The sequence below is a fragment of the Procambarus clarkii genome, chromosome 92 (genome assembly GCF_040958095.1).
Source record: "Procambarus clarkii isolate CNS0578487 chromosome 92, FALCON_Pclarkii_2.0, whole genome shotgun sequence".
NCBI classification, from domain to species: Eukaryota; Metazoa; Arthropoda; class Malacostraca; order Decapoda; family Cambaridae; genus Procambarus; species Procambarus clarkii.
This window is the reverse complement of record NC_091241.1, coordinates 903,213-916,798: the sequence shown is the minus strand read 5'-3', so window position 1 is coordinate 916,798 and position 13,586 is coordinate 903,213. Positions and strand designations below refer to the sequence as shown.

Genomic DNA, 13,586 nt, shown 5'->3' with positions numbered 1-13,586 from the left:
TTACCCGTCACTGACTTACCCATCACTGACTTACCCATCACTGACTTACCCATCACTGACTTACCCATCACTGACTTACCCATCACTGACTTACCCATCACTGACTTACCCATCACTGACTTACCCATCACTGACTTACCCATCACTGACTTACCCATCACTGACTTACCCACCACTGACTTACCCATCACTGACTTACCCACCACTGACTTACCCGTCACTGACTTACCCATCACTGACCCATCAGCGAGTACCTAGGCCCCGCCTACGGAGTAACTTGAGGTAATGAGGGAAGAGAAAGATGGACATCTCGAGATGAAGAGGGAGAGTAGAGGAGAGGGGAGGGAGGGAGAGGGGTGGACAGGAGAAGAAGAGGGAAGGGGGAGAGAGGGAAGCAGAGGAAATAAAAGGGAAGAAAGTGTGCGTCACATCAGAGCGCTTACACACCTACACCTGCGTCACACCTCTAGGCCTACACCCACACCTGCGTCACACCACCAGGTCTACACCCACACCTGCGTCACACCTCTAGGCCTACACCCACACCTGCGTCACACCACCACCAGGCCCACACCCACACCTGCGTCACACCACCACCAGGCCTACACCCACACCTGCGTCACACCACCTCCAGGCCTACACCCACACCTGCGTCACACCACCACCAGGCCTACACCCACACCTGCGTCACACCACCACCAGGCCTACACCCACACCTGCGTCACAAAACCAGGCCTACACCCACACCTGCGTCACACCACCACCAGGCCCACACCCACACCTGCGTCACACCACCACCAGGCCTACACCCACACCTGCGTCACACCACCACCAGGCCTACACCCACACCTGCGTCACACCACCAGCAGGCCTACACCCACACCTGCGTCACACCACCAGGCCTACACCCACACCTGCGTCACACCAAGACCAGGCCTACACCCACACCTGCGTCACACCACCACCAGGCCTACACCCACACCTGCGTCACACCACCACCAGGCCTACACCCACACCTGCGTCACACCACCACCAGGCCTACACCCACACCTGCGTCACACCACCACCAGGCCTACGCCCACACCTGCGTCACACCACCAGGCCCACACCCACACCTGCGTCACACCACCACCAGGCCTACACCCATACCTGCGTCACACCACCACCAGGCCTACACCCACACCTGCGTCACACCACCACCAGGCCTACACCCACACCTGCGTCACACCACCACCAGGCCTACACCCACACCTGCGTCACAAAACCAGGCCTACACCCACACCTGCGTCACACCACCACCAGGCCCACACCCACACCTGCGTCACACCACCACCAGGCCTACACCCACACCTGCGTCACACCACCACCAGGCCTACACCCACACCTGCGTCACACCACCACCAGGCCTACACCCACACCTGCGTCACACCACCACCAGGCCTACACCCACACCTGCGTCACACCAAGACCAGGCCTACACCCACACCTGCGTCACACCACCACCAGGCCTACACCCACACCTGCGTCACACCACCACCAGACCTACACCCACACCTGCGTCACACCACCACCAGGCCTACACCCACACCTGCGTCACACCACCACCAGGCCTACGCCCACACCTGCGTCACACCACCAGGCCCACACCCACACCTGCGTCACACCACCACCAGGCCTACACCCATACCTGCGTCACACCACCACCAGGCCTACACCCACACCTGCGTCACACCACCACCAGGCCTACACCCACACCTGCGTCACACTACCACCAGGCCTACACCCATACCTGCGTCACACCACCACCAGGCCTACACCCACACCTGCGTCACACCACCACCAGGCCTACACCCACACCTGCGTCACACCACCACCAGGCCTACACCCACACCTGCGTCACACCACCACCAGGCCTACACCCACACCTGCGTCACACCACCACCAGGCCTACACCCACACCTGCGTCACACCACCACCAGGCCAACACCCACACCTGCGTCACACCACCACCAGGCCTACACCCACACCTGCGTCACACCATCTGGCTTACACCTACACCTGCGTCACACCACCACCAGGCCTACACCCACACCTGCGTCACACCACCAGGTCTACACCCACACCTGCGTCACACCACCACCAGGTCTACACCCACACCTGCGTCACACCATCTGGCTTACACCTACACCTGCGTCACACCACCACCAGGCCTACACCCACACCTGCGTCACACCACCAGGTCTACACCCACACCTGCGTCACACCATCTGGCTTACACCTACACCTGCGTCACACCACCACCAGGCCTACACCTACACCTGCGTCACACCACCACCAGGCCTACACCCACACCTGCGTCACACCACCAGGCCTACACCCACACCTGCGTCACACCACCACCAGGCCTACACCCACACCTGCGTCACACCACCAGGCCTACACCCACACCTGCGTCACACCACCAGGCCTACACCCACACCTGCGTCACACCACCAGGTCTACACCCACACCTGCGTCACACCACCACCAGGTCTACACCCACACCTGCGTCACACCACCACCAGGCCAACACCCACACCTGCGTCACACCACCACCAGGCCTACACCCACACCTGCGTCACACCACCACCAGGCCTACACCCAGACCTGCGTCACACCACCACCAGGTCTACACCCACACCTGCGTCACACCACCAGGCCTACACCCACACCTGCGTCACACCACCACCAGGCCTACACCCACACCTGCGTCACACCTCTAGGCCTACACACACACCTGCGTCACACCACCACCAGGTCTACACCCACACCTGCGTCACACCACCACCAGGCCTACACCCACACCTGCGTCACACCACCACCACCAGGCCTACACCCACACCTGCGTCACACCACCACCAGGCCTACACCCACACCTGCGTCACACCACCACCAGGCCTACACCCACACCTGCGTCACACCACCACCGTCACATTAAGCACCCCGCTCACAGTTGCGTGACGCAACAACGCCCATATCCTGGACTGCGTCACGCACTAACCGCTCCCACGATGCTATACGTTACAAAGTGCGTCGCCTTGACGTACACTCGTCGGCTAACAAGTGTATAACCATCATTACAAGATTAAGGTAATTCCCCCCTACAATTGCCTTGTAATTAGGGGGAAGCTGATGACTAGTGGAGGTATGGGGAGGGGGAGAGAGAGAGAGAGAGAGAGAGAGAGAGAGAGAGAGAGAGAGAGAGAGAGAGAGAGAGAGAGAGAGAGAGAGAGAGAGAGAGAGAGAGAGAGAGAGAGAGAGAGAGAGACCGTAATAGTCTGTGGTCATTTAAATATCATTTTAATAGTCTGTGGTCATTTAAATATCATTTTAATAGTCTGTGGTCATTTAAATATCATTTTAATAGTCTGTGGTCATTTTTATATCATTTTAATAGTCTGTGGTCATTTAAATATCATTTTAATAGTCTGTGGTCATTTAAATATCATTTTAATAGTCTGTGGTCATTTAAATATCATTTTAATAGTCTGTGGTCATTTAAATATCATTTTAATAGTCTGTGGTCATTCCTACATTGGAAGAGTCTGCAGGTATTCCTATAAACTAAGTCTCTATTAACTATGCTACAAGTCTCCATGGTGGGTAAGAAACGTGGGGAGCAAAGTTAGAGGAAGTTATGGCAATAAACTTCCTAAGAGAGCATGTTAACACAAGAGAAGGGGAGGAGATACGCCAAGCCAAGCCAAGATATGGGAGCCGGTCGGCCGAGCAGACAGCACGCTGGACTTGCGATCCTGTGGTCCTGGGTTCGATCCCAGGCGCCGGCGAGAAACAATGGGCAGAGTTTCTTTCACCCTATGCCCCTGTTACCTAGCAGTAAAATAGGTACCTGGGTGTTAGTCAGCTGTCACGGGCTGCTTCTTGGGGGTGGATGCCTGGTCGAGGACCGGGCCGCGGGGACACTAAAAAGCCCCGAAATCATCTCAAGATAACCTCTCAAGATAAGCCTACCAGCCCTGATCTTCCCCCAGAATGAGGAAGACATTGTGATTTTATTAGATAAAATATTAAGCCAGAAGCCAGTGACCATTGGGTCCTGGGCTTATCCCTGGAAACACAAACCGAAACTGTCTCTATTTTCCGCTTGTTACAACTTGTAATAAAGTTGTTACATCTTAGCTTAACGTGTTTATGACGTATTAAAACGTTGTTACAACTTGCTATATTGGTTGTTATAACCGGTTAGGAGGTGGTAAAACTCGTTCGAACGTTGTACCAACGTCGTAGTTTCGGTGTGTGTTTGGCGGGATGTGACCGAGCTTCAACAACTAGTAGTTCACTACAGTAGATTACAGAATAAGGGATTGACCAAACCACACACTAGAAAGTGAAGGGACGACGACGTTTCGGTCCGTCCTGGACCATTCTCAAGTCGATTTTGACCGTCGACTTGAAAATCGACTTGACAATTGACTTGAGAATGGTCCAAGACGGACCGAAACGTCGTCGTCCGTTCACTTTCTAGTGTGTGGTCTGGTCAACATATTTCAGCCAGGTTATTGTGACTCCTCGTCTGCACATAATAAGGGGATTACAAGAGGCTACAAGACAGCATCTGTCTTGTATCCTCTTGCATTTTTGAGATATTTGAGATATATACAAGAGTTGTTACATTCTTGTACAGCCACTAGTACGCGTAGCGTTTCGGGCAGGTCCCTGGAATACGATCCCCGCCGCGAAGAATCGTTGTTACAACCAAGTACACATTTTACTGTTGCGTTAAACAGAGGCTACAGTTAAGGGATTGCGCCCAGTAAATCCTCCCCGGCCAGGATACGAACCCATGACATAGCGCTCGCGGAACGCCAGGCGAGTGTCTTACCACTACACCACGGAGACTGCCGGAGATTTTCTTGTACCGGGAAATGTCTGTTGAGAAGAACTGAGGGAAGACAGTCCAGGATATGACGGATCAAATCAAACAAGAGAAGCAATTGGGCTGAAGATTCACACATCAGCAATAACGGGTTATCTCGTTATCTTGAGATGATTTCGGGGCTTTAGTGTCCCCGCGGCCCGGTCCTCGACCAGGCCTCCACCCCCAGGAAGCAGCCCGTGACAGCTGACTAACACCCAGGTACCTATTTACTGCTAGGTAACAGGGGCATTAAGGGTGAAAGAAACTTTGTGCATTTGTTTCTGCCTCGTGCGGGAATCGAACCCGCGCCACAGAATTACGAGTCCTGCGCGCTATCCACCAGGCTACAAGCCCCTTGCATGGTAAACACAATTAGGACAGAACAGAATAACCGACGGTTCAATAGAGAGCGCCGAGACGCCCAAATGAAAAGCAGGAGGGAGTGGAAGATATACACAGTGAGGAGACTAGACAGCAGGAATAGTTGCAACAGAGCTAACTAAACCAATGAAGATTAAGCCACCCAAAAGGTGGCACGGGCATGAATAGCCCGTAAGTGGTGGCCCTTTTGAGCCATTACCAGTATCAAGAGCTGATACTGGAGATCTGTGGAAGTGCAACTGCAGCCTGCGTGACGGGAGATGTCTCCCCCGTGTAACAGAGTAAGGAATCAATACATATATATATAAGAAGAGTGTCGGAAAGAATCTATGACAATGATATTGCTTCCAAAGCAAAGAGACGCCCACAAACTCCTACAGTGTCACATATGAAGGAAAATGACGGCGAACGATCCAGTGTCTGGATTATGAAAAAGGGAACATGACAAGGAAATTTACGACGAACTAAATGCAAGTTACGTCAACCAGGAGGCCTGGTCGACGACCGGGCCGCGGGGACGCTAAGCCCCGGAAGCACCTCAAGGTAAGGCACGCCTGACAGCTGAGTGGACAGCGCTTCGGATTCCTAGCCCTGAGGTTCCGGGTTCGATCCCCGGTGGAGGCGAAGACAAATGGGCAAAATGTTTCTTTCACCCTGATGCCCCTGTTACCTAGCAGTAAATAGGTACCTGGGAGTTAGCCAGCTGCTACGGGCTGCTTCCTGGGGGTGTGTAACAAAAAGAAAGCCTGGTTGAGGACCGGGCCGTTGGGACGCTAAGCCCCGAAATCATCTCAAGATAACCTCAAGATAGCAAGAAGATAACATAAAGTGTTGATGGGTAAGCCAGAACAGGTCTCAGAATCAGAAGAGGTGATACCGCTACATAAGACACTTAAGGGAATTATCAAGGGGAAAGCGCCAAGTCATTACGACTATATAGCACTTTGAAGGGGTCAGGATAAGGATTGGGGATGGGACGGAGGGAAAGGAATGGTGCCCCAACCACTTGGTCGGTCGGGGATTGAACGCCGACCTGCATGAAGCGAGGCCGTCGCTTTACCGTCCAGCCCAAGTGGGTGAAAATGATCACATTGAACATCAGTAGAATAAGCAGGCCATTCTCAGACCTCTCAGACCACCTGGATAGTTATACAGACATATGTTATGGCCTGAAAGCATCTTACGGTTTCAATAACAGTTGTAAACAGTCAAGTGACTCTGTCCTAAAGAGAAAATATTCTCAAGTTATAACTATTGTATTATAAATCCACAATTTACAATATGTAAAATTTATGGTCAACCCGTTTTCATTGATAAGCGTTAGGGCAAAGGTTTCCAACACACAAGGAAACTGGAATTCGTTCAGAAGTTTGCGACGAAGCTCATCCTAGAGTTGCGAGGGATGGGGGTATGAAGAGCGCCTGAAGGAACTGAACCTGACGACGCTAGAAAAAAAAGATGGAGCGGGGAGATATGATAGAAGCATACAAAATACTTGGGGGGATTGACAGAGTGGAAATAGACGAATTGTTCACACGGAATATCAACAGAACGAGGGGACATGGGTGGAAACTCAGATGAGTGACAGAGATGTTAGGAAGTTTACTTTTAGCGTGAGAGTAGTGGGAAAAATGGAATGCACTTAAGGAAAGAACACATTATGTTGACCAGACCACACACTAGAAGGTGAAGGGACGACGACGTTTCGGTCCGTCCTGGACCATTCTCAAGTCGATTGTGTGGCACAATCTTGCACATTGTGGAAGCGAACACTATTCATAGCTTTAAAACTAGGTATGAGAGAAAACAGGAGTCATTGCTTTTAACAACCGGCGGATAGAAAGGCGGGATCCAAGAGTCAATGCTCGATCCTGCAGGCACAATTAGGTGAGTTCACACGCAAATACAGACCAAAATCGGGAACCCGTACTCACTCCAGTTGATTAAAATTTGATGTGGGGGCTGAGGAGCCGAAGCTCAACCCCCACAAGCATAATTAGTGAATGCACTACAATTGAGAAGAAAATGGTAATTACGGGGTGGTGTGTCCGGGGGAGGGGGAGGGAGACCCGGGTGCTGGCTGTGGTGGTGAGACGTATGTGTGTGTGTGTGTGTGTGTGTGTGTGTGTGTGTGTGTGTGTGTGTGTGTGTGTGTGTGTGTGTGTATGTGTGTGTGTACTCACCTAATTGTGCTTGCGGGGGTTGAGCTCTGGCTCTTTGGTCCCGCCTCTCAACCGTCAATCGACTGATGTACAGATTCCTGAGCCTACTGGGCTCTATCATGTCTGTGTGTGTGTGTGTAATTACCTAAGTGTAGTTACAGGATGAGAGCTACGCTCGTGGTGTCCCGTCCCGTAGTCTCTCCTCGTAGCTCATACCTCTCAGCTCGGGTACTAGTCTGGTGGCAAACCTTTGAACCTTTTCCAGTTTAGTCTTATCCTTGACTAGATATGGACTCCATGCTGGGGCTGCATACTCCAGGATTGGCCTGACATATGTGGTATACAAAGTTCTGAATGATTCTTTACATCATACAGCGTGTGTGTGTGTGTGTGTGTGTGTGTGTGTGTGTGTGTGTGTGTGTGTGTGTGTGTGTGTGTGTGTGCGTGTGTGTGTGTGTGTGTGTGTGTGTGTGTGTGTGTGTTTGTGTGTGCGCGCGCGCGCGTGCGTACATGCGTGCGTGTACCCGCGTCCGTCGTGCGCACGCGCGTGCGTCCGTCGTGCGCACGCGCGTGCGTCCGTGTACGCGCGCCAGCACATCATATAACACTAACCTCACCTGAACACGACCCCTCCCCCCCCCCCTCCCCCCAAACCAAACAATTAAGGAGTGTTTAATTACTTGTTATGCTTACTCTAATTGTCTCGTAACAGAATCCGTCTCATTAGCTCGGATTACCCGCTTTATTACCTCCTCTTATCCGCTCTTATTAAAACGCCGGCTCCGGCTCCGGGTAAGAGGCGCAGCGGTCCGGGTAACCGGCGCGCCACTCCCGCCCTTACGGTGGGCTGGGCTAAGGGCGGGAATGGGCGCCCCGCGGGCGGGTGCGGGTTGACGCGGTGATGGACGGGCCCCGGCGCATCGCGTTTCCCTTTTGTTTGATAAATGCGAAGGGAGCACCCGGCTAAGCGGATCAGTCCGGCCCGCTGATTGGCTCCCGCAACATCCAAAACTGCTTCCAGGTCTTATGGAGCGAGTTGCCTCGCCCCGTGATTTACGAGAGGGGGGGGGGATGGGGTGGGGGAAGGGAGGGGAGAAAGGGGAAGGGGAAGGGGGAGGAGGGATGTGTTGGATGAGTTTTGGAGAGAAAATGAGGATGAGTGACTGGTGGAGGGTAGATGAGTGTGGGTTAGGAGGAATGGTGAGAGGGGGGGAGTGAATTACGAGGGGGGGAATGAATTATGAGGGGGGAGTGAATTATGAGGGGGGTGATGGGATCACTTTGAGCTAAGGAATTCCCTATAAATTTACCAACCAAAATACGTTCTGCAATTTTGATAATTCACATTTTGTGTGTGTGTGTGTACTCACCTAGTTGTACTCACCTAGTTGTTTGCGGGGGTTGAGCTCTGGCTCTTTGGTCCCGCCTCTCAACCGTCAATCAACAGGTGTACAGGTTCCCGAGCCTATTGGGCTCTATCATATCTACACTTGAAACTGTGTATGGAGTCAGCCTCCACCACATCACCCCCTAATGCATTCCATTTGTCAACCACTCTGACACTAAAAAAGTTCTTTCTAATATCTCTGTGGCTCATTTGGGCACTCAGTTTCCACCTGTGTCCCCTTGTGCGTGTGCCCCTTGTGTTAAATAGCCTGTCTTTATCTACCCTATCAATTCCCTTCAGAATCTTGTATGTGGTGATCATGTCCCCCCTAACTCTTCTGTCTTCCAGCGTAGTCTTAATTAATGTCTTAATTCCCGTAGTCTCTCCTCGTAGCTCATACCTCTCAGCTCGGGTACTAGTCTGGTGACAAACCTTTGAACCTTTTCCAGTTTAGTCTTATCCTTGACTAGATATGGACTCCATGCTGGGGCTGCATACTCCAGGATTGGCCTGACATATGTGGTATACAAAGTTCTGAATGATTCTTTACACAAGTTTCTGAATGCCGTTCGTATGTTGGCCAGCCTGGCATATGCCGCTGATGTTATCCTCTTGATATGTGACAGGTCTGGCGTGATATCAACCCCCAAGTCTTTTTCTTTCTCTGACTCCTGAAGAATTTCCTCTCCCAGATGATACCTTGTATCTGGCCTCCTGCTCCCTACACCTATTTTCACTACATTACATTTGGTTGGGTTAAACTCTAACAACCATTTGTTCAACCATTCCTTCAGCTTGTCTAGGTCTTCTTGAAGCCTCAAACAGTCCTCTTCTGTTTTAATCCTTCTCATAATTTTAGCATCGTCCGCAAACATTGAGAGAAATGAATCGATACCCTCCGGGAGATCATTTACATATATCAGAAACAAGATAGGACCGAGTACAGAGCCCTGTGGGACTCCACTGGTGACTTCACGCCAATCGGAGGTCTCACCCCTCACCGTAACTCTCTGCTTCCTATTGCTTAGATACTCCCTTATCCACTGGAGCACCTTACCAGCTACACCTGCCTGTTGTGTGTGTGTGTGTGTGTGTGTGTGTGTGTGTGTGTGTGTGTGTGTGTGTGTGTGTGTGTTTAGTTCATGTTCTAACAAGTGTCAACAGTGAAATTGGTCGACTCATAGATTTAGATTTAGAGTAAGTTGTCCATGTTCTTGTCTTTTATCTAGAAATAATTTGACGGAAAATTACATGCTGATTGCCTAAACTATATGAAGTAATTTACATAAAATTTACATAGCATTTACATTTTTTAAATTTTGCTGTGTAAAGTGCAAAATCAATAAACAACATTGACTTTTCAATTGTAAAAGCTTAAAAAATGTTATCTTATTCGTGAAATCTGCAAATTTCCTGTGAATTGAGTAGAAATCCGGTTGTATGACTTTTTCACAAGTCAGGTGGTGGTCCAGTGGTAGAGTACGCGAAACTCCATCAAAATATTAAATATGTACCCAACTCAACTAATGATTAATCAGCCAATTACTCCATGGGATAACTGGGATCTATCAGTTGATTTTGTAAATGCGCCCAAGAAAGATAGTGTGCACACTACATTATTAAAACAGTTAACACTGAAAAGCATCACTGAAAGTACTCAGAATATGGGTAACGATGTTTATCAGTGCTATACCGACGGCTCTGTAGAAGAAGGTGGACGATGTACCGGATGTGCATGTAACATATTTGAACAATCTTCTCTCGTACATACAGCAATGAAGCGCGTCAATGACTGGGCAAGTACAAATCACACCCAACTTGCAGGCATATACCTTGCCACTGAATTTTTAAAAGACAAAGGCAGTGGACTTATATACTGTGACTCGCAGAGTGCACTCCTGGCATTGAACGCACATAGTAGTGACACCCAGAAAATAGTCAGTGATATTCGAATGAATGTTTTAGCTGCTAAAGAAAACAGATTTGAAATTAAATTCCTATGGATACCATCACATGTTGGCATCTTGAGGCATTATTATTATTAACATCTTTATTGACAAAATTAATTACAATTTTGCCTAATCTGAGGATTTCTATTAAGTCTTATTGAAGTGAGGATAATGCTGGTATTCACTGTCACGCAGGACAGAGGGTCATACATAAGACAATAGGTCTACCTGTGTCCCCTTGTTCGCGTACCACCAGTGTTGAATAGTTTATCCTTGTTTACCAGGTCGATTCCCCTGAGTATTTTGTAGGTTGTGATCATGTCTCCCCTTTCTCTTCTGTCTTCCAGTGTCGTAAGGTGAATTTCCCGCAACCTTTCCTCGTAACTCATGTCTCTTAGTTCTGGGACTAGTCTAGTGGGATACCTTTGAACTTTTTCCAGCTTCGTCTTGTGCTTGACAAGGTACGGGCTCCATGCTGGGGCCGCATACTCCAGGATTGGTCTTACGTATGTGGTATACAAGATTCTGAATGATTCCTTACACAGTTTCCTGAACGCTGTTCTGATGTTAGCCAGCCTCGCATATGCCGCTGATGTTATTCTTTTTTTGTGGGCTTCAGCAGACAGGTTTGGTGTGATATCAACTCCTAGATCTATGTATTTATGTCTGTAGGTTAGATTAGCATTTTAAAAGCACTACAATCACCTTCTGTGGTTGAGTGTTCAATAAATCCCTGGACTATATGTTTAACACTTCTCTAACCCTGTCCATGGAGGACGGAAGAAAATGTATATATGCTGGTTAGCATTGTAAATGTCTGGCCACGTCTGTGGTAGAAAATAATATTAATAACAAAAAAATCCAAGAACCACCGTCTACACACACACGTAAAGAGTGAATACATCTACACCACCTTCCACCATCCAGGAACCATCATCTACACCACCTTCCAATGCCCAGGAACTACCATCCACACCACCTTCCACCGTCCAGGAACCACCATTCACACCACCATCCACCGTCCAGGAACCACCATTCACACCACCATCCACCGTCCAGGAACCACCATTCACACCACCTTCCACCGTCCAGGAACCATCATCTACACCACCTTCCACCGTCCAGGAACCATCATCTACACCACCTTCCACCGTCCAGGAACCATCATCCACACCACCTTCCACTGCCCAGGAACCATCATCTACACCACCTTCCACTGTCCAGGAACCATCATCCACACCACCTTCCACCGTCCAGGAACCATCATCCACACCACCTTCCACCGCCCAGGAACCATCATCCACACCACCTTCCACTGCCCAGGAACCATCATCCACACCACCTTCCACCGTCCAGGAACCACCATTCACACCACCATCCACCGCCTAGGAACCACCTTGTGAGACACCCTCCTCACTACTTCTCTATTCACTCACCAACATCATTTTTCAATCCGAATATTTTATATAATTCTTTTTTCTTTCCCCGTAATTTTTCGAGAGCTTCTTGTGAGAATGTTAATGAAAGGCATCACAAAAGTGAAATAAATGTTCTCAATAAACACGTAGGCATTTTTACTGCTCTGGTTAAATGTGTTTAGCAAAACCTTCCAGCTGATTATCCCGGACATTTTTTGTGTGTAAATGCCTTGATAAGTTTTAGCAATTTGTTGCCAGGGAAAGAATCTTTCCTCTTTGTTTAACGAGGTTGTGGCTGCTTGAATAATGCATGCGTTGCCTCTTACTGTATCAGTTACACCCCGCCAAACACACACCGAAACTACGACGTTGGTACAACGTTCGAACAAGTTTTAACACCTCCTAACTAGTTATAACAACCAATATAGCAAGTTGTAACAACGTTCTAATACGTCATAAACACGTTAAGCCAAGATGTAACAACTTTATTACAAGTTGTAACAAGCGGAAAATAGAGCTTATTATTAGCTATTTCTTATGGGGACAGGTATAGTGCTTTTCATACGAAGTTGATTTAATGTTGACGGTTGATTGATAGGTTGATGACAGGTCGATTGATTTATAAACTGATTTGCTAGGAGTCAAATCTATCATTACGCGTTCATGGCGAGGTGTGGTGACCTTATCTTGAGGTTATCTTGAGATGATTTCGGGGCTTTTTAGTCTCCCCGCAGCCCGGTCCTTCACGACAAATCAACATCAAGTAGGCATCCTTCAGTCTCGGGAGACTATGGAGTTGCTCTCCAGGGCGTAAAGCCTGGGTAGGTCGATATGGAGAAGCTGTTACCCATGCAGCAGGTCCCCCCTCTCCACGTTGCTGAAATTATCCAATACAAAGGCAAATGCCAATACACATGGTTCCAGCAACGTCGCAGGAGCTGCCAGAACGAGGTCGACGTCAACAACGAACTGCCTTAGGGGCTCCAACTCCGGATTTTTACTCGAGGTTGACTCCTGAAGCCTTTGCCAAAAAAGGGGTTTGGCCGCAAGGCAGCGGAGGTTTAAAATCAGGGTTTTCCTTCCTCTACATGGCCTGCCTTCCCAGGCTATCGAGTCCCATCTACCCGGATCAACATCATCACCAAATGTCATATATCAACATGGAACCACATATCAGATGTCACCCTAACCCTTCTGGACTTTGAAGTACCCATAGACAGCATGGCCATGCACTCTGCACCAGGCCCTCACTCCTGGAATTTCATTTTTATCAAGAATTGTAAAAAAAAAACTACCACAGGCCCTTAACATCTTTTAGAGACGGAGCCTTGATACTGGTGCCACCACTGGCATCATAAAACAGGGGAGATA

At 49.5% G+C, this 13,586-nt stretch overlaps 1 protein-coding gene across 1 annotated transcript in view; it reads left to right on the top strand.

The window, feature by feature from the left end:
• LOC123752522 (serine-rich adhesin for platelets) overlaps window positions 1-12,186 on the top strand; it is a 26,236-nt gene extending 14,050 nt beyond the window's left edge. The window contains exon 5 of the mRNA XM_069319013.1: window positions 11,725-12,186. Coding sequence (XP_069175114.1) covers window positions 11,725-12,186 — 462 coding nt within the window. The remainder of the gene's footprint in view (window positions 1-11,724) is intronic.
• Window positions 12,187-13,586: the final 1,400 nt, after the last annotated feature.